The sequence below is a fragment of the Conger conger genome, chromosome 14 (assembly GCF_963514075.1).
Source record: "Conger conger chromosome 14, fConCon1.1, whole genome shotgun sequence".
NCBI classification, from domain to species: domain Eukaryota; kingdom Metazoa; phylum Chordata; class Actinopteri; order Anguilliformes; family Congridae; genus Conger; species Conger conger.
The window spans coordinates 25,075,195-25,097,878 of record NC_083773.1 but is presented as its reverse complement, the minus strand read 5'-3'; the positions used below and the strand labels follow the sequence as shown (position 1 = coordinate 25,097,878).

At 40.7% G+C, this 22,684-nt stretch overlaps 1 protein-coding gene across 1 annotated transcript in view; it reads left to right on the top strand.

Moving 5' to 3' along the window:
* The window catches only part of bgnb (biglycan b), a 29,015-nt gene that overhangs the window by 2,180 nt on the left and 4,151 nt on the right, over positions 1-22,684 (top strand). The window contains exons 2-5 of the mRNA XM_061219834.1: positions 16,632-16,889; positions 20,588-20,700; positions 21,421-21,634; positions 22,255-22,365. Of these exons, the coding sequence (XP_061075818.1) occupies positions 16,649-16,889; positions 20,588-20,700; positions 21,421-21,634; positions 22,255-22,365 (679 nt within the window). The 5' untranslated portion in view covers positions 16,632-16,648. The remainder of the gene's footprint in view (positions 1-16,631; positions 16,890-20,587; positions 20,701-21,420; positions 21,635-22,254; positions 22,366-22,684) is intronic.

Genomic DNA, 22,684 nt, shown 5'->3' with positions numbered 1-22,684 from the left:
ATAGATTCCAGGATCACAGTGATTATACTGTGCTTTGAGTCAAGAGACCCACCATGGCTTCCACCATATGGCTGAAACTTCAGGGAGGGCAAGAGGATGCTGGGGCAAGAACGCGAGCTTGTACTGTAGATTCACTGTGGATAATGGGGCCTTAAGGATTAGAGGGTGAAGATGAGGGGGAGAGAGGCGCCTCCATGGGGTTGGGACCAGTTTTATAGAGCATCAGCCGGTGGTTTCTCAAAGTGTTTTTAATCTTACGTGAGATATTGAAAATGATTTTTGTCATACGGTTGGTTTCATATTAAAGCTTGAAGTTGTGTCGAGAAAGAGGAAGAAGTAGAAGACAAAGAGCCAGAACTCGAACAGGCTACTATAAATAAATGCAAAACTGGACCTAGATTCCTATTCACCAATATTTTCTAGCGCCCACCACATCCAAGCAGAGAAGCCGCAGACAGCCTGCCAGCAAGTTCCTTTTTTAGGGACCGAAGTCACCAAATTATAGCCAAGGCGCTCATGCAAATTCCACCCGCGTGCACAGAGACTAGACCCACCCTGCGGTTTACCGTTAACCTCAGAGGAAGGGGAGGACGGAGCAAGACCCTGAAAAAACAAAAGAGGACAAAACAAACTGAAGAGCTGTCCGTCACAATTAGACTGGCACATATATGTTTTTTACAGATGGGTGTTATAGCTGCCTGCACTTAAGGGCCAATGCCACAAACCGCTTTGTGTTTGTGCAAACAATGAGACTTGCATAAGGATGCACTTTGAGTGGCCATATGACATGGCCATCAAACTTAAAATGGAGTCTGCGCTCTCCGTATGTGCGCTTCGGTTCTGCTTGGGTTCTGCTTTGGTTGCTGCTCTCTCTGTATGTGCGCTTGTGTTCTGCTTGGGTTGCTGCTCTCTCTGTATGTGCGCTTGTGTTCTGCTTGGGTTGCTGCTCTCTCTGTATGTGCGCTTGTGTTCTGCTTGTGTTCTGCTTTGGTTGCTGCTCTCTCTGTATGTGCACTTGTGTTCTGCTTGGGTTGCTGCTCTCTCTGTATGTGCGCTTGTGTTCTGCTTGTGTTCTGCTTTGGTTGCTGCTCTCTCTGTATGTGCGCTTGTGTTCTGCTTGGGTTCTGCTTGTGTTCTCCTTGGATTGCTGCTCTCTCTGTATGTGCGCTTGTGTTCTGCTTGGGTTGCTGCTCTCTCTGTATGTGCGCTTGTGTTCTGCTTGGGTTCTGCTTGTGTTCTCCTTGGATTGCTGCTCTCTCTGTATGTGCGCTTGTGTTCTGCTTGGGTTGCTGCTCTCTCTGTATGTGCGCTTGGGCTCTGCTTGGGTTCATCCTTTTGAGGAACATGCTCACCATTCAGCTGCAAAATTACTAAGCTGATGGGAAGGAATGGCATCATTTGTGAATCTTTCTGTGGATGGCCAGAATATTTCCATGGGTAACTTTCTGCCTTCAGATAAAAATCATGTTTGTTAATATTCTGGTAAATATTTATGCCTTGGTTGGCAAATGTCTAGCCAAACCCTGTTCCCACCCAAAGTTGGGAGAGGCAAGTGCTTTAAGTGCCAGCTCATCACGTCAAAGCTTTCTGGAATTGTATAATTTATTTATTTCATTATTGTAATGTAATTTCAACCACACCCTTTTCATATTAAAAAAAAAAAATGTAACTGTGAATCTGCATGAAAAGTGGTCTAGGGTTGTGCCAGGCATTGATTGTAAGTGTATGCAGCCATGCCATTGAAGATCCTAATTTATTCTGCCTGACGCAATGGCTTAGGCAATTTTCTTGGGGAAAACCCTACTGCTGATATTCTTTAAGAATAGCTTTCTCTGCTTTGCTCATCTTAGACCAGCACACTGAATAACTGAGTTGCCCTTACTGAATGGTCCTGTGATTTTGAAAGATCCTTTTGCCAGATGAGGCCATGGTTGAGCAAGAAAATACATCAAATCCTCATGGGTTTTTACCAGAGCGATTGCTGCTCCAAGACCCTTGTTGTGTGAAGAGGGACACCGTTTGCATGTGGGTGATTGATTACTGTGAAGGTGCTATCTGAGGGATGGAAACCAGAATAACTGCTTTACCTTCCTGCACTGAAGGGCACAGGTAGTTGTGGTTTCTTTAGGAGGGCAGCAAGAAGTGGCGAGAAGAAGGACTGAAATAATTCAACTTTGCTCAGGATAGTGTAGCATAATCGCTGATATTAAATATTTTTATGTATGTATTTTTTAAATGTAAAATATTATCCAGTATTTGAGGTCCAAGAGGACATGTTTTATGCGCTCGTTCAGCTCATACTGCTTAATGTTAGGGACCTCAATAATGTAGGAGATTCTCTGGGGAAACAGACATTTATGGAGGAAAGATGAGATGTAGGAACTGTGGCTTTGAGTTATCCAGAGTGCAGACTGTGGCAAGGCGTGCTGCATGCATAGCCTCGTCACACAGGTGTGACCCGTGTGGCCCTCCTTCACCAGCTGCTGAAACGCCACAGTCCTCCACTGCAGTCGGCTAACAGGATTACAGTGTGGAAACAAACGGAGGTTGACTTTACACGCTTTGGCGGACAAATGGTAGTAGTGAAAGGATTGGTGTATATTCATAACTGGCAATTCAAAATCTGGGGATAATTATTTATTCAAATTAATTATTTGTTATATTATTATTTTTGTTGTTGTTGCTTACTGAAGAAAGTATCTGAACAGGTGAGTTAATTTTGCTTGTTACGCTTAGCTAGTGGCTAAACTGAGTCTGTCCACACACTAAAAATGAGAGCTTATTCACAGACTTCCTCACTTGGGAGACTTGGCACAGCCCAGCTCAGGAAGTGCTGATCTGAACCAGGGTAGTTTCCCAAGTGCTGGGTCAGGAGACTGACCTTAGATAATTGCTCAGTTGAACTTGATGTGAAGATGAAAACCTGTCTTTGCCCAAAGTTTGAGAGTGTGGGAAGATTAAACACCCCCGAGCAGCCTAAAGTAAAATGTTTGCGTCTTTTTTCCCCCTCATCCTATTTTCTGTCTCCCAGCAGGGTGGTATTAGAGTCACAACCCCTTTAAAATAGCTGTCTCCATGGCAATTTGTCTGGCTCTGTAAATTTTCAGTGAGCGAAGGGTTTTTTTGTGGGTTTAATGGATAGTGGGTTCCCTAAGACAGACGTTGAAGACACAACATTAAATGTTTAAATGTTTTTAGGGAAGTTCCCCTTCGCTGCTCATTTAATGTATGTGCCTTTCCCACATCCTATTTGGGTTATTGCAGCAATCAAGGTAAATGCTATTACTCAAGGGTAAAATGCAGTGCCCTCAATTCACAATGCATTTAAATACGTAGCCTTAAGCCATTATCTAGCTAACTGTGTCTAAATGCCCTCAACATAGATGTTTATTTAGAGTTTAAATGGTTAGGGATTTAGACAGTGACACAATGCATATTCTTAGGGCTGGAGTTTAGCTTTGGAGGCCCACTGTTATTGCTTGTTAATATTGATTTTAAAAAAAGCTTTGCTGTTCCATTTGCACAGCAGGACCGCACAGCTGTTCCACAATAACAAGCGTGGGCTGAGCGAGTCTCTCTGCTTGCTTTCACTCGTCAGTTTCTATTGTTGATGCAAATGGACGTGGGTCCTTTTGCTGTGAAACTGTTTCTTATGTCATTGACTGAAGGAAGTGGATGGATTCGTTTCGTTGAAGATAATGACTTTGAGCAGCACAGCCTTATAATTGTGCCAAACTGGACCCAGTGCCTATTACATCTCCATTTAAAAGAAGATGTCGCGTTATAATAGGAAGATATTACAGGAAGGTATCAGGTGCTCTGTTGGGCATTCCTGCATCTCATAAGCCCGGAAATGGATACATCTTTCTTCCCATTGGAGATATGAGCCAGCAGAGTAAGAACTGCTTAAACACTCCAAAGAATACAAGGACAACTATGCATATCATTGTTTGTCAGCCTGTATGTGTAGCAAGCTGCAGAAATGGTGGCTCAACACAGACAGCAGTCATTGATGGCATCTCTCTGCTTTTCCTGTTATTCTTTATGTAATTGGGATCAGATGAAGCGAGCCATTGGACAGCTGGGACCCAGAGTTTCCACCACCACAGCTCCCAAGTCAGGTCCCAGTCCAGGCTTTGTCACCTGCCAGCCCTCCCAGGCTTCCTGTCTTACCCTCCATCTTCTCTTTCTCTTTATCCCTCACTCCCTCTCTTTGCCCTTGCATTCCTTCTCTCATCTGTCTCATGGATAAAGAGGGTGTTTGGAAATATGGCAGGCATGGAAGAAGACACATCTGTGTCCTTCAGAAGACAAACGAAGGGCTGATTAATTGTGAAAGAAGACAAATTATTTGTCTTTCTTTCTTTTCCAGTTTTCTGAGATGGATCGAACATTTAATCCAACCCAATCCCCTTTACAGGGTCAAAAAGAAAAGCCAAAATGTATTTTTATTTAAGTGGAAGGAGGCTTCCTCTTAACTGGAGCTCAGTCATACCACAGGCAACACATTTTTAAAATACCTTCCCTGATATCATGGTATACTAGCACACAGTACACACACTTTCCTGAGGGGACAGCTACACAGTCACACAGTTCTGTGTTTTCTCTTGTTTCCTAAAATCCTAAAAGTTGTTCAAAGGCAGCCCAAATTAAGCATGTCCACTTTACCACTAGTGTGAGTCAGTAAAGCCAGTAAAGCCAGTAATCCAAATAACAACACACACCATTTACTGCCTCATTGGATCTAAGGAAGAAGGAACAAGTCATTTGGTTAGTACAGTTGACGGTGTTTTGCTTACTGGAGGTATTTTTCTCCAAATTTCACTTTTCCTTGTTGAAAGGCACTGGCCACTTGATTAGTTTTTGTTTGGCTTGGAAAACGCAGACATTCATATCTAAAAATCGCAAACCAAAACCGCACATGCTTTTGGACCATGGTATAATTTGGTTGTTATTTTTATAAAAGAGACCCAACTGCATAACTGCTTTTTGCCTTCAGACGAGGCCATTATCATGAAAGACTCTGGATAGTTTTATACATTAATACTTAAAAAAAAAAGTATATTCTTGTGTTATTCTGGGCTTAATTGCTTGTATTTATATATTCAACTTTAACTTATCCTCAATTTCCAAAGGACTGTGAAAAGTATGTTTGCTCTTAATGAATTTATTACTTATTATTAAACTTTGTCATCTAAGCATCTCAGAGTTGTATGTTAATTACTATACCAAACCTCCCCAATTAACACATTTCGATGAAAAATCATTATTGGGAATGAGAAGTTCTCACAATACAGTACACTGATTCATAGAAAGGACAGGCTTCACTGTAAATGCTCCGTAAAGTTGTTTTATTTCTTAACAATTACCTCTTTGTCTGAAGGCAAACTGGTGATATTGTGCCATTGCAAAAATGAGGAAATTTGAATGTACTACAGCAGTATACAAATTAACTCCACATCACAATAAGAACACATAGGTTCTCTGCATACTTTAACAAAATGTATTTCTTAAAATAATGGAAAATGTATGTTCTACATGCTGAAACTGCCACTAGTGCTCAATTGTGACAAGCATTTGATTGCATAATATGTAAAACAAATGAACTACTGAGTGTAGTCTGTTTGAGTAGGCATGCAAATGTTGATTTCCATCCTATAATGGAAAGCAAATGTCAAGTTATTGTCAGTCTTATAACTTTGGTCATTTAAACCTTCAATGTGCTGTGTGTGTGTGCATGTGTGCCCTGCTTAAACCCTTTATTCAGTCTCCCTACCTGAGAGTGGTACAGTGCCCTTACCATTTAGTGCCTCCAGGATAGCAGCAAATTGGTAAACCTTTCAAGAAAAATGCTACATGGCTAATGTTACTGTAACTAATATGTGAACTTCCATAAAACATTTAGCAATCATGCCATATACCCAAGCGACACCTTGTATACAGATCACAAAGACATGCCACTACCACCTCTTCATAAGGTGAATTAGAAATGATAAATCATATTGCAGTGGGATTTCACCAAAGTAACAATAGTAATATTAATAATCTATACATCATTGAAGACTAGTCAATATTCAGTTTGGATGGCTTGCATCTGTAACAGTTCAAATGCATTTAACTATATATTGTATGCATATGCTTAGCTTTAAAAATAATGTATTGTGTTCACTTGTAATGAAGTGAGCGAGTGTAAGTGAAAGGAACCCAGTGGTTATTTATGCAGAACCTTTGAAAAAGGTGTAAGAAAGTCCCTGCGCTGGAAAAATGTGGACACAGAAGTTTTCCGGCAGGCCCAGACAGACCACTTGTCAAACACCATTCCTTCCAGTGCACACGGAATTAGTCATTAATACAGTAACAAAAAACAAAGTTTACTTTCTTGGTTTGGAGGTTTGACTGAGTCCCATGGATTTAGTATATTAACCAGATCATCCACTCCATTTTCTTAACATTGAACATCCTGCTTCTGCTATTCATGAAGCTGCAGCACGGCACTGTCACGGCTCTTTATGCATGTTATCAGGGGCAGGGCAAATTGTCTGCTTTTATTAAAGGAGTAACTTGGTGGTTGCATGTGTCACTTGCCAGTTGTCTTTAGGCAACAACAAAACAAATGTGCATCATTTTTTTTTATTATTCAGTCATTTCAATGTATTTTAAGACATATTTTTCTAAGCCTAAATTTCTATGTTTTTTTACATGTTGGTTTCACCCTGATAGTACTTTTTATTTCCCCCCATTTGAGGGCTCCGTAATGTTTCAGACAAATGGCTTCACCAGTGTTTCACATTAGTCAGTTGTGTTCAGTTACTTCCTTTCTGCATGAATAAGAGAGATTTCAGTATATAGTCTTGATTCTAAGCTTTTGATTGCCTTTGGAGTTTTGTCAACATGAAGATTAGAGTTGTGCCAATGAAAGTCAAGGAAGCCATTATGAGGCTGATAAATATGAAAAAAGAGGCTTTTCTAAATCAACTGTTTGGAACATCATTAAAAAGAAACAGAGCACATGTGAGCTCAGTAATCACAAATACCTCTACAGTTAATGAACAAAGAATTTTCAACATAATGAAGAAATCCCCCGAACTCTTGTCTGACCAATCAGAAACATTGTTCTGGAGGCAGCCGGGGAAGTCTGTGACTACTGTCTGTAGAAGACTTCACGACAGCTGTAAGAACAGGATGGCCAGGTTGCATTTTTTCTGGAAAAAGCTCTTGTGGACAGATGAGACTAAGATTCACTAGTATCAATGTGATGGCAAGAGCAAGTGTGGAGGCCCTAAGGAACTGCCCAAGATCCAAGCCAGGCCAAAAACCTTCACACACAAAATTATTACATTATTTTTAGCAATGAGAAATAAAATAAAAATGTGGGTTTTATGTCCAGTTTCAAACAGACTCTTAAGTACATACTTCAGAAGAGACATAACTGTGGCTATGGACTTGGCTGTATTACCTGGTTGACTTGGTGAAGCTTAGGGAGGTACTATGAACCCTTAAGGATTAACATCTGTGCTGAAGAGTTATTTGTTATTGACATCTTGATTCTCACAGCCACTCTTAATATATTGATCACAGAAAATTTCACACTGAAGTTTTATTAATTTTTTAAACCAAACAATATATATTCTTCGGTTTGGTTCAGTAAGGTTCACATGAGGATTTTGAGTGTTTTGAGACGTTCACAGAATGTTAAGCTTGGTGAGAATTATGCATGACCTCATAGAGTCGTCTCCTGAAAGCAGGACTGTGGCATCCCTCCCTTGAAGCGAGCTTAATGGGGTGTGATGATATGCCATTATGAACCCTCCACACACTGCCACCCCCTGTGCTCAAACTCCCATTCCCCCAGAGCAATATTTCATTAAAAGAATATTTATCTGTTAAATACACTTAGCAGCATATGTAACCAAATAAAATTTCAAATGGATTTCTGTTGCCATTGGGCTAGGATTAAAGTTTGTTTCAGGTCACAGAGTTAGTTTTTGGTCATATTTGATTAAAAATTGTTCAGATGTAGGACCAAATGTCCTATATTGTGCCAACAAGGGACACACAGCTCTCAACAGTACAATATGTGCTATAACAGGGTAGGGACTGAAAAGTGTAATTTCTCTGGAGAAAGATGGCGATCTGGAAAAGGAAGCCATTTCCGTGGCAGATGGTGCACACTTGAATAATACAGAGGGAAGTTCTTCCAGAAGCTCTGAATTCAGTGCTGAGAGGTTGGAATTTTTGGACATTTCATTTCCATCTCTACAAGGTCTTTTACTGACCCATCTGGTCCTGACTGTGGCGGTCAGTCTCTGAAGTGACAGGGAGGTGGCAGAAGCAGACACTCTCACACTTACTCTAAAATATATCATAATGTCAGGGTTACTTTGTTTCATGTTTTTCTCAGTGTCTTTTGTGACAGGTTTGAACCACACATCATTTTCACTCATAAGCAACGAAGTTGTATTCGTAAAGATTTTATTTTTAACAAGCTTAATAATTTATAATTATTCTTAGAAACCATTTTCTGAAATCAGGCTCAAAAATGAGTTCTTCTGGATGTTGCTCTTCCTAACTTCTATGGAGTAGGTAGTGCACATATGTATATGTGTAATAATCAATTAACTTTCTAGTGGTGCAGTCAACAAAATTACATTTTCAGATAAGTTCTGTGCCACTGATCTGCATTTCAGTCCTGACCTTGCCTGAAGAGGGCAACACGTTAAAGTGTACATTTGGCCAGCAGGCTTTCACACATCTCATTGTGTGAAAGCTTAATTTCATTTCATTTCTTGCCCATTGTCTTCAGATTACAGTTTTCCTCACTTCTTTCTCCTGAATTAACATTGATCTGTGAAATATTGAGATGAAACAGGTGAACAGCTTACTAGACCCCATGCTTTCTACCAGAATGAAAGCTTACCTCCCTACACTTAAAATGGGCGAGGATTAGAAATGTGCCCTGGTATTGTACCTGCAACCTTTATCCTCCCAACCTGGTTGGTCTAAATTTTGATGGCCTTAGAAACCATAAACCCATTTCCCTATGAAGTGAAGCAGCTGAATGTTTGATGGATGCCCTTTCAATGTGAATCATGGTATTTCAACTGCTCTGAGTGTATAAGTACTGCATGATTTGCTATTGGTAGCTGTTGCTGAGTTTATTGGTATACTTCTCTTGCTGCATCTGAGTGCAACATTGAACGCATTCTAACATTTTACTGTGTAGAATAAGTACTGCTGCTACTAAATTTCAGTGGTATCTTAGCAAGGGACTCCACTGTTGTGTCTGTGTGTGTGAGTGTGTTTGTGTGTACATAATATGGGCTGTATGGGGATGGAACACGTCATTGTGTTTTTCTATGATGTTCCAAATCTCATAACAAAGTTGAAATTGCACCGCAATGTTTCCCTATGTTCTTGAAACATTTATGCTAGTTTATTTGTTCTGGGTTCTTTTTGCGACATAAACTATTCAGACTTCAGATTTTATACCTCTGATTTGTTCCTAAGCAGTTATTAAGATTTTGACAGCCACAACCTGACAAAAATCTTGAATATCTGATGATGTTAAAGTGCTTAGTGGTCACACAATACCCATCTGGAACTATTTTATTTTGTCTGATGTGGCTTTTCTTTTACTTTGGCTTACAAGCTTTTTGGAATCCAGTCAATATTATACCATTTCAGTATGTCTCTTCTCATTGTTAGTATAATAGAATCGTACTCCCTTCCTCACCATTTTGAAAATGGCTTGATATTAGCCGAAATATTATCTCTGACATATGGTCAGATAACTGACGTCAAGGGACTTCCACATGGCTTGTAATCCCAGCTGTTTTATGGAAGAGCTACTGAGACCAATTTGGGGTCCACTATTGTGCCATTAGTCAGCATTTTAGGCAATTCTCATAATACATTGAAGAGTGTTGGCTTGGATATTGATATCAAGTGTAAATGGGATCAGATTGTGTGAATGTATTACTTTGAGCTCATAAAGGCAACATAATGACAAATGACTTAAGGGAATGTAATTTTACAGGAAAGCCTACTGCAAGAACACTTTGCCTCATATGCCCAAATGCATTTGTACAAATCCTAATGATATTCTCTTTACCTCTTTCCTAACAAAGGACAAAGCAAGATGCTTTATCAGTCTCTTTTTAGCCTTTGAGAACTGAAATGTAACCTAAGAATACTTGAAGTATATATAAAGTTTATATAAATTATGCTTTGTATACTATTTTTTTTTACATAGGAGTCCATTAAAGACACAGGCTTGCTATTACTTGCTGCAGGTGGAGCAGCATTCAGCACTCAGCTGAGATGAGCTGAGAGCAGCAGTCCAGGATGTCGTGTCTGACTGGCAGGCCAGGCTAGTGGAGGGAACGCCTCGCATTTTCTTTTTGCTGAAGGGGTTGACCTCACCATCAGCTGTAGGGTATATTCAGCAATGACATCAGCGTTTTCTGTCTCCCCACCCACCCCCATAGACACATCACGGCAAAGGTGGGAGGAAAAAAAACAAAACATCCTGTCTGAATGAATAGGTGGTGTGTTTAACTTCTAGGTACGCATTTTTACATTTTCCACTGGGGCTGCAAAGGCCCTGGCTGAATGGTGTTGCCAGTGCAGACTCCATCAATACTGTAATTGAGTCAATATTTGGAGGGACAAGGGTTCAGCTGTTTAGTCTACACTGTTCAGAACCTGCCGGTATAATTATTAGCTTTTCTGTGAAAAGAAAAGCATGCAACTGTATCAACTAATACTGTCAAAGTAATTCAAGTTGGGAGCTTAGAAAATACATGTAGATTCTGGCCTTTATTTAGATGATACTTTTCCAAATGTCCATTTTTGAAATACTTTTTAACAAAGGCTGGCTGTAACCATCACCCACAAAAGCACAAAAGGACATCTGAGATCTGTGAATGTGGTCCATCTCAGGCACTTTTAACCTGATCACTTCACACATCTCTATGCTGGACGTCCCCAGTTGCAACGCCATACATGCTCCTGATCGGCTGTGCCGTTAGAAACGGTTTCCTACCTAAGAATGCCCGTGAAAATACATCTTGTGCCAGACACAAGTTCATTTCATCCCCTCCCCTCCAGCTCAGCCGTACTTAGGATTGGGAAGTGGGGAGTAATCTTGTGGTTTCAGTCCCCGGCTACACGGCTGCAGACGTCTGAAGCTTTCCTGCACCACATGCTCCACTGCTGCCCACTGTATATGGGGTATGGGATAAATGGAACGGGGTCATTTCCTTTAAATGTGTGCAGATGACATAGAGACAGAGTCTCTTCCCCAGGAAAAATGTATGTTTGAGTATGATGGAGAGCGTGGGTCTGTTTCTGTTGACTTAAAGAGACACGTGCGGTTTTTACTCCAGCTGTTATGAAAAATGTCTTGTGTGCTATGTGCCAAAACTGATGAGCAGGCTGAAGGGGGCCCTGTCCGCAATGACATCCTAAGCAGCCTTCTTGGAATTAAGTCCAATATTGCCTGGAGTGCTTTTTATTACCAAGAAAAAAATACTTTTGTACAAGTTGTATTTTCCTCTGTGATTGGGATGATTTACTGCATGTTACACAGTTGAGTGTTTCAGAGTTTTTATGATGTGACAGCTCAGTTGACTTCACTGTTAGCCCTGCACTTCTAATATAGGCAGGGGGTTTTCCCCCCAGTTTTTCATCCCATTTTTATTTACACCCCCATCATTTAGCCAGTCATAATTATAGGCCTGTTCCATCACTGCAACATCTTCCCTTAATTCAGGTGGGTGAGGACCACCTCCATGTTTCCAAGGCACGGAGTCCACAAATGTGACCACATCCCAGTCATTCATTCACCACTTCCACGGTCCCTATGCCAGCACTGCCAGTAAAGCCACCACTGTCCTGGAAGGCTGCTCCAGTCATGCAGCTGACAAAGCTGGCAATTTGTAGTCACCTAACGGACATGAAAGGTTCATAGTTAGTGACAAGTCCAGGATTACTGTCCCAAATTATTCCTTCACTGGGCATGTCTGTACCTGAGCATGTCTGTGTTTTCTCATCACAATCTGGGCCACAGTCAAAGCTGGTATGGCATAGATTTGATCCAGGCAATAGGATATAATAAGAATAATAATAATAATCTATAGCACCTTTCATATATAAAATGTTACTCAAAGTGCTTTACAAAGCCAAAGAATTATAGAGACAACACGTTGGAAAAAGAATAAATACTGTGGAAATATATCCACACAACAAACAAATAAGACAAACACTTTAGGGCCTTTCCCCTGCGCCTTCCTCAAGTGAGGCAACACCGATTGTGGGAATATAATTTAACAACCAACCAAACAAATAAATGTATTTGCTCACAATATTTCTATTATCTATTATCTGTTTCAAGATCTAATAACATTACTACTGTGCCTTACCCTGATGTGCACTCTGAAAGCGATGTGCCAGTTTTAAACTGAAGTTCTTGGCATTAGCATGAAGAGCAGGTTAAGTGTGTAATTATTTAATTTGATTTACTGTAACACTGATATTCCTGAAAACTGACTGACCACCTTTCGTACAGTAGAACTGAGGCACCTTTCTACTGTACGTGTATCATAGTTCCCTCAGTTACAAGCCTGAGCTTATTTATACAGTGTAATTCTTTCATGTGCATTCTGGCACGACTGCCCTTTTGTGCTGCCTTTTGAAAGCTGTAACACACCTGTAGAGAATAAATGACTGTATATTTTCTTGCAGACATAAAAGCTGTTCTGCTGTGAGTTTTCATTACTGATATTTTCTTTTCTCCCGGTTTGGAATTTCAAATTGTATTAATAGACGGTCTCATCTCCACTAAGTCTTCCAGTTTGGGAGAGAGCAGATGGGCATGTGTTCTTCTCCAAGAAATATGCTGCCGGTCCGGCTTCTTTTTACTCATCATCACAGAACTGAGCTGTACAGCCTTTATGTTGGAGGACCGTATCTATATAACTTGTGCGGGCACCTAATTAATCGATGAAGTTACTCTTGTATGATGACATCCGGATGGGCCGACAAATTTTAACCCTCTGCCTGATTGACACTATTATGCTGTGCCCTTGCAGGGCTACTAGCCACAGTTTCTTTAAATACACATGCAACATTGGCTTGATTTGGGCTTCTCTTTCCACATTATTCTTCTGTTCCCCCATGTGACATGCATAGTAACGTCATCATAACCTGTAGCAAATCTTCCTAAATTAACTTTTTTCATAATGAAAGGAGTCTTGTGTGCATGTCTTGCACGCTTGTCCACTCGCATTAGCCTAACTGACTAAATGCGCACATGATCCTCGTCCATTTTCACAGTCGAGAACAGATGTGTGGATGAAATCCCAAAACAGAAAGACGTTTTGAATAATCTGAGGGCCTGAAAAAGCCCAGTTAATCGGCTGGTTTATAAATATGACAGGTGGGGCTCGTGGCAAAGAGCCTCCTACTTGGTCACTGTTGAAGAGAAAATGAAAGGGTTGAGGAGGGCTAAAATGGCACATTTTGTTGAGTCACGTCTGTTTCCTGTGCTGTGACAGCTGAGCTATAAGAGCACGTTTCCCAGTATTTAAGGTCTGACGGATGAATGAATTTGGACAGTGCCCAACACATTGAGGCATGATGCAAGCTTTATTCAGCCTCATTTTTCTGGTTCAAATGCTTACCTCCTGAAAATGATTTTGTGTTCTGGGTTTGTTTAACATTTGTTGAGCAATGCTACGTTCTGGCAGCATCTTCAGGAGCAGCCAGTTGACTAATTAACTGATTGGCAGTTATGTTCAGCTGCACAAAAATAATAAAAGGTGGAAGTTTCGGCATTTGGAAAAGAGGCACTTTTGAAGAAACTTTGTGATGACTCATTTTTGAGGGTGCTTGTTTAAGTCCTGTGTTTTTGAGATTGGTGTGTTTTATAGTTTCAGCTAAGTGCTTTGTGCCATTTCTTGTATTTTGATTTTGGACTTTGCTTTCGTGGTCATTTGTTTTAGTGTTGCGGTCCAATTGTGCTCCCCGTGGTCCATGGGAGAGGTTGGGCTGTAACAGCGACTTGATGGGCAAATGGTCAGCATGGCTAAAGGTTGATGAGTTCACTTTGGTTTGTACGTTGTGGGTACACCCTTACAATTCTGTGTTTGTCTCTATTTGGCCAAAATTCAAATCCTGAAACTTTTAAATCACCGAAGTTTTTGCCAATCCTCTGTAATTTTATTCAGAGGAATGCCCTGGTGAAGCATTTGCTCCTAGCATTCTTTTTTAAATACAAATGACTATCTTATTGGAGAACATTACCTTAGTTGTGAAAGCTGTGTTATGCTGTTTTTCATACAAATATAATTTTAGCAACTTGACCAAAGACTACAGTGCATTGATACATATTAATAGTGATGGGAGATACTGAACAAGGATGGCTGTTCCACCGCTATAAAATACCACCTACATAATCAAATCCGTTTAGCTTTCAATTTATGTTAAATGAAATTCTAATATGTGAACCGCAGTATACAGTACAAATACATGCTATTTGATATAATGTGAACAATTTCATCACTTGTTCTTGAAAGGAATAATTTTATTCTGAATATGTCCTATAGAGAGGGCCAGATTTGTTGTGTTCTGTGTTGTTTTATATATTCAACTGATTCATTTTTCTCATTTACCATTCCATAGACCGCAATGAAAGGGGCACACACGTAAACATATGAACACAATTAAATGTGAATATCTAGTTAGTGTGGACAGATGATGCAAATGGTGGCTAAGCCCCAGCTGAGATCACTGAGTTCTGCAAATGGTCTTTTGTGCTTCGGCTCTGGATGGGAGGCTACATCTGTTGCACATCAGGCTGTGCTGAAAATCTGCATGAAGTCTGCATGAAACCTGCACACATCAGTACTGCAGCACAGCTGCACGCAGAGGCTGATGGGTAACAGCCCCATCTTAATCCAGTTAATCCAGAGACCACACTCTGTGTAGGTTCATGTCCAACCTAGGTAGAAGAGAGAAGATATTCAAAATGTATAGCTATTTGGTGGTTATCATTTGTGAGTGTGAATTCTGAAGCGTTTCTTTCCAGGAAAGCAGCCTTTCTAGGAGCCTGTAAACTGGAATCCCCCAAGGGTTGTGTTTTTTAACATTTGCTTAGCAGTTATTTATGCCCACAATTAAATAGCAAGCAGTAAAAATCTGGTTCTTCTTATCTAAGTGTTGTTTTCTAGGAATTTACGCCCAACAATATTGAAGCTGCCAGCACATTTTATTCTTCTGAATCAGAAGTAAAATGTGATTTCATCCAATTGTAGTTTTTTCAAATTTGGACCCATATTCAGTAGAAGTGTTGTCATTATCAGTAGCATAGTTATGGCCATCTTGGGTTTGAATCCCGGTCGGCCGGGGCCTCTCTGTGTGGAGTTTGCATGTTCTCCCCGTGTCTGTGTGGGTTTCCTCTGGGTCCAAAGACATGCAGATTAGGCTGATTGGAGAGTCTATATTGCCCGTGGGTATGAGTGTGTGAATGAATGGTGTGTGTGTGCCCTGCGATGGACTGGCGACCTGTCCAAGGTGTATTCCTGCCTTTCGCCCAATGTATGCTGGGATAGGCTCCAGCCCCCCTGCAACCCTGTTCAGAATAAGCGGGTTAAGATAATCGATTGATGGATGGATAGTTATGGCCATTGATTGAATATTGAACATCTGTGTCTATCACACCACAATGGATATTGAATATTTGGTATGCAGATCCTTTTCATATTTGATCATTCACATCTTGCTCTTCATGGGATTCTGGGATAGGTTCTTAGAGGCAACATAATATGATACTGGCATAGTAGTCATAATATTTTCTGTGGATTGTCAGGATAGCTATATCTGGGCAGTATAGTGAACTGTTTGCTACATTACAGTAATACACTCCAGCTCTTGTATGTGTCCTTTAATGTTTGAGATGTACAAAGATGGATGTCCAGTCAGTGGGCTAGGGGTTAATGGTCTGGGAGATGGGTGAAGGGGTGGACAGGGAACCAGGAGGCCAAGCAGCATTTTGTTTTCAGCTGCGGTGGTAACACCCCCACCCCCCGGAATTTGACATTTTGAGGAGAGTACCGTGGTTTCAGGCCGTTTCCCTGCTGATTAAAGAGCGGCTGTCTGAGGGAGTAGGGAGGAGGGAAGGAGATTCTGCGCCTGTCAGTTTGTTTTGTTTTTTAAAGTGTGTGCTGTGTTAGGGAGAGGATGGAGGGATAAAGACAGGAAGAACATGCAGATGTACTGTATTCTACTGGAGGAAATTTGAGTGTTGCCCTTTGCTCCTTTGTGCTGTACACTACACTGATTTAGATTGAAGAGTTTTTAGTGTTTTTTATTTGTAGCAAATATATTACAAACAAACACAACAAGAGGGATGAAACTAAAATCAATGTATATTCTTAATATATGCGCACATGTACACTGTACATGCATACAGTACATACATGCTTACATAAATTGCTTTTTCCATGATGCTTCCTTATTTTCTCAAAATGATATACACAAGCATCAAAGGAACATAATATATATTAATGTAATTTGCTCTTGCACACACATCTTTAAAGGTTAACGCTCTGTGCTTTTTTGCTACCCTGCAGGTGGTTTTTGGATAGCCATGCTGACCCACTCGTCCCTGCTCCTGCTGCTGTCTGTCGCTCACCTCAGCGCCCCCTCGTCAGCCCTGCCCTTCGAGCAGAGGGGCTTCTGGGACTTTGCGCTCGATGGGGACGGAGGGGGGATGATGATGAGGGATGAAGAGGAGGGCTCGGCCGTGGACGAGCTGCCCCCGCCGGACATGCCCTCCTGCCCCTTCGGGTGTCAGTGCCACCTGAGGGTGGTGCAGTGTTCTGACCTGGGTGAGTGCAGTGCTCAGACCTGGGTGAGTGCAGTGCTCAGACCTGGGTGAGTGCAGTGCTCAGACCTGGGTGAGTGCAGTGTTCAGACCTGGGTGAGTGCAGTGTTCAGACCTGGGTGAGTGCAGTGTTCAGACCTGGGTGAGTGCAGTGCTCAGACCTGGGTGAGTGCAGTGCTCAGACCTGGGTGAGTGCAGTGCTCAGACCTGGGTGAGTGCAGTGCTCAGACCTGGGTGAGTGCAGTGCTCAGACCTGGGTGAGTGCAGTGCTCAGACCTGGGTGAGTGCAGTGTTCAGACCTGGGTGAGTGCAGGCACTGCCCCAGGGCATCTGCTTTATGGAGAAGGGGCTCCCAATCCCCTCTGCGGCGGATGACTCCATCCAGCTCCATCCGCTGATGTAACTCATTCGTGTACCTCAGTCCTGCCAAATATCGAAATGTAAATGTAATGGCAATTTAGCATACTAGGGCATGGTAGCTGTCTTGATGTCATTATATAATTGATCTAAGACTTAATACAATATAGCTCACTTTATGATTACGATGATCACAACTGGATTAGTGATCATTGTAATCATAAAATTAGCGATATTGTATTAAATCTTATTAGTTTGCATTACCAATGATGTGAAAATCAGACATTTAAAAAAAGATAGATTTTTGAGGACCATTTGGGGCACAGCTTAGAAACCTCTTTTAGGGGACTGCTACTGTAAGGTTAGTACAGCATAGCCAGGAAACCTCAAAGGGAGCCTTTGTTGTCTGGTGTGAGAGTCAGTGTGTTAGCTCATATTAGTGTGAGAAGCTGCCCTCTTTGAGTTTTCCACTGTGTTTATTTCAAACAAACCAACAAAGAAAAACACCACTGCCAGTGGTGAAAAAGAGAAAATAATTCTTTTTAATTTCTTTTATGACTTTATGGAGCTTTTGATGTTGTGCTTGGGAGACTGACAGGATATTTAAAAATGCAGAAAGGAAATCCACCAAGATGTAAAGGCTTAGAGTGAGTCAGTCACAGACAGCAGGAAATATTTGTTAATTTGCCTCACATTATTTTAATACTCCATTCATTGATGTATCTACACAGGAGGTCAGAATTAGTCCCACATAATCATACAAGGACAGACATTAAAGGATCTTTGAAGTCACTGTCAGCACACACACATACGTGCGCGCACACACACACAATTCGTGAATTACCTGAAAGTTTCCCAAATTACAGTCATCAACAAAGAGTGGAACTTATTAGAAACTTGTGGTTATTGCTGTGTTTGAAGAAAAATGTTCTTCCTCACCTGAGTGATTGCATGCACTTCTGACTTACATGCAATGGAAACCCCCTTCTTATATCACAATAATCTTTTTTGTCATAAATTATAATATTTCAGAAATTGATTTAATTGTTTCTTGAAATTATCGTAATAAAGAAATAAACCACCCTTCCCCCCATATTTTTCATTGTTATATTTATAGGTTTTCAGTTTAGTTTTAACTTGATTTAGTTTTTACTTGCTTCCTCACACTCTGTAAAAGAAGTGACACAATAGTATGTTACAGAGCTGGTGCTTATTTGAAACAGATGTTGTTTGTTTGTGTGGCTGTGTCCTGTTCTAAAGTGATACACAAACATGGTCCAGTGGAGTGCAGGGAACTGTTTATTGTCATAAGATGGTTGAGTATCAATGGCCAGTCAACTAAAACAAAAAACGTAGAAACCAATGATCTACATGTACTGAACTACTATGATGAACTATTACTTTTTTAGCTTTTTTTTGGCCTAGATTATTGTACAGGTAAAATAACAGCAAGAGTGCAATCTGCTGTGATATGCCCACTCATAAACCAGTGACTGCTTTCCACACTATACTGTAGGTCACTGTGATGTTGCGAACAGCAAATCTAGTCAGTGATTTGGTTAAGCCGCTCCCGTAGTAAGCGTACTCCAGTTCCGGAGTTTTAGCTCAGGCTCGGAAGCGGAGATGCAAGTGTAGAGGCAGCTGCCGCCAGCATTCATGTAGCCAAATAATTATATGTTTATTAAAGCATTCCATTAAGCTTTAAATCATGTCCGGACATTCATACTTCCAAGAAGAACCTGTGAGGTGGACATTACAGTCACAGAGATGTTCATACTGTACAGTAGATGTTAAGAGTGACGGCTGATGAATGTGCAGTGAAATCACTGCCTACGTCAGCACAGCAGCATACGTATATCTGGTGGCATTTCAGCAGCTTTTGATCTATTCAAATTTCTCCTAAAAGCATCTATTGTGTGATCTGAAAAATGTCTTCAGGGTCAGACAATTTTGACCAGAGTCGAATGCAGTATAGAGCCAAACTTGTCAGAAGAACTGCAAGCAATTCATGTAAAAGAGCTTTTCTGTGTTTCCTGCAAAGTGCTTCCAGCCTGTTTAAAACTCATATACTGCCTGATTAAGGAAAGATGGGAGTGAAACAGGAGGGTGGTAACCAGTAGCCTTTTGTGAATCAGGCTCATTCTTTCTCTCTTGAAACTCTTGGCAAGGCCATTTCTGACTCAGTGAGCGTGTGCACTTTCAAAGCACAATAAAAGGAGCATCACAGCATGGTATAAAATGTGAAATAATGTTTTATCAAAGCAGTGGTTGTAGTTATGCTTGATCTCGGCTGGATGCCAGACTAACAGAGCACAGGCGTACATCATTGGAGTTACAGTCACATTTGTCTGTGCTGTTCATTATGAAACTTAGTTTACAAATACTTTCCTGACAGGTTTTTCTTTTTAGTATATTCAGTCCATTGTGGTGTGATAGACACTGATGTGCAATTCCTGTATCTTGCTACTGCACTTTCAAAAAAATGCAAACAGTAAATACTCTACAGTAAATAACAGTGGAGAGTATACAGTTTCACTAAGTGCTCAAGTGAAAGTTTGATTAGACATAAATTAGGACCGGCCTTCCTTTCTGTGGTTTACTGCATCATTAGTACTGTACTCATTTATTGGGAAGGTTTTATTGAAGTCATATCCTGTTGTCCATATGCAGCCTACACAACACAGCTTCCTATCCACATTGCTGATTAAATCAAATGGTTAAAACAGGCTTATAATCTATATTATAAATCATTACGTTCATAAATGTCAGCAACCTTAATCATTTTTATTTTTCCGCAATGCATGAAAATAATGGCTGCATGTTTTAATTTATATATTTATTTCATTTTGCTGACACTGGAAACCCCCCACTCCCCACAGAGAGACTTAGTTCAAACTGAACCAGCTGTAGAGCTTGTAGCGTGCGTATGTTTATATGGGTCTGGATTGTCACTACATTGCAGTCCCTTGGAGAATTAGTATGCAAGAGATGTGGTGATGTTGTTCTCCGTTCCTCCTTTCTCAATGCTCTGTCATTGTTATCATCATTCTGACCTTGAGGACAATAGTCATACATTATTATGGTCACGTACATTGATTCTGTGCAATAAGCTGGCCATTGTTTGTGCGATTGGTTGTCCTCCTCTTTAAAGCAGTGCTGGTTCATACAATGGTAAGCTGAATAGACCCTTTAATAATAAGCAGAATACCTATGGACCCTTTACAAGCTGCACATGCATCTCCATCATTTCAGCTGTACACAAAGTATCACTTGCATTGTACTTTAATGAGTCCCAGCTTTGGTACAATGTTAATAATATCAGCAGTATTGTGCCTTTATCTTCAGGACTGACTGCTGTGCCTAAGAGCATCCCAGCTGACACAAGGCTCCTGGACCTGCAGGGCAACAAGATCACAGAGCTGAGAGAAAACGACTTCAAGGGCCTCAGCAACCTTTATGTAAGACTGAAGGGGCATGTGAACACAAGCTTGTTGGGGAATGGGGTTGACCAGCTTATCTAGGCCAAGAAATGTTCTACATTCCCTTATTCCTTTTTCATTAACCAGCTCATGAGGATCCCTCTTGTTTCATGTTTATTTCTTTGGCCAAAATTAATATTTTCATTCTCAAAAAAGGACCCATTCCTAAACATTTGCTCTGGAGAATTGGCCAACACAATATTTGGACTGGCCAGCATGAGAAATAAAAACATGAAATTAAAAACACCAAGGATTATGTCTTTTATATTTGTGTCTTTGCTGTTTGTGTGGATCTTCATGTTTGCTCCCAGTAGTTGTTCTTTCACGTTTAATTTCCTATTTTCCAGGCTAAATGTCATTTTTTAGTCCAACAGTTCCCTTCTGGTTTTTATTTGTGTAAGCTTTGCCTCAGACATTTCTGAAAGGACAAAGAGCTTGTGTTTGTGTTTGTGAGAGGCAGGAGCCCTGCACTCATCTTTCACCAACGCACTGCAAAATGGCTGCCTTTTTTTGTTCTGACTCTTTCTCTACATTCTTTTTAACACAATCCCGTTTCTTCTTGTTCTTATATTTGTACATTATATATATTATTTATGTATATTATTTGATTTATCCCTCTCTGTATCCCCCACCCCACATTGCACCCTCTTTTCTCTCCTTCCCCCTCTCTCTCCCTCTCCTCCACTCCCTTCCTCCCAGGCTCTTTCGCTCGTGAACAATAAGATATCCAAGGTGCACCCGCGGGCATTCACCCCTCTGCGCCACATGCAGAAGCTGTACATCTCCCACAACCAGCTTACGGAGATACCCAAAAACCTGCCCCGCTCCCTGGTGGAGCTGAGGATCCATGACAACAACATAAAGAAGGTGTCTGCGGGCACCTTCTCAGACCTGGGCACCATGAACTGCATCGGTCAGTATTACTGCTCCTACAGCAGCCTTTACTGTAGCAGTGCCTGTGCCTTTCTGCGTGGATCATCTCTCAGTTTAAAATAAGAATGCAATACCAGCTCACTGCTATTACTGTATGCTCCCAAGTGACATATTTAGGTAAGTTCATGAGCAGTGACAGTGTTTCTACCAATTTGGTCTCCATCACATAAGGGTGGCTGTGTGATTCACATGTATAAGACAATAGTGACACCTCAGCGTGTCAAACTTCACTATTTGTCTATTTATACAGGTGTATCACGTGACCAAATTGATTGAAACATTTTCACTGCTCACAGATTTACCTACAGTAAATACAGTATATCACTTGGTAGCATAATAGCTGTGTTCTTTTGCAATTATCTTTTTAGTTCTTTATTTAGTTATTCTATTTTATTGCTCATTATCTTTGTAATCAATTATCCATCACAATTTATGTCAGTTTTATGCTCACTTGTTTTAAAAAAATCTTATTTATGTTGATTCCCATGTTTTCTTATGGTAGGACTTAGGAACTCCAGGTTTGGAAAGTAACTATAAAGTAGCCTTAGTAAAAATTGCACAACTGAATTCTCAACATAACTGCATTTATATTCCTTGTAGAAATGGGAAGAAACCCCCTTCAGAACAGTGGTTTTGAGGCTGGAGCTTTTAAGGGGCTCAAACTTAGCTACCTACGCATCTCTGAAGCCAAACTCACGGGGGTGCCCAAAGGTAAAGAAAAATAAATGCTTTGGAACCATCTACACTCAGTGAGCACATTATTAGGCATTGACCACATCTGCATGCTTTTATGCATTTAATTGCTGCCACATGATTGGATGATTAAATATTTGCATCAACAAGCTGGCATACAGGTCTACCGAATAAAGTGACCACTGAGTGTAGATGCAACAATGAAGATCATTCTTTTTCAGCATCATCCTAAAATAACACAAATATATTGCTTTCCTGTAAGAAAATAGAACTGGCCCCAATATGCCAGCATTCATAAAAAAATTTATAACATTTTACCTTGTCTGTAACTCTCTCT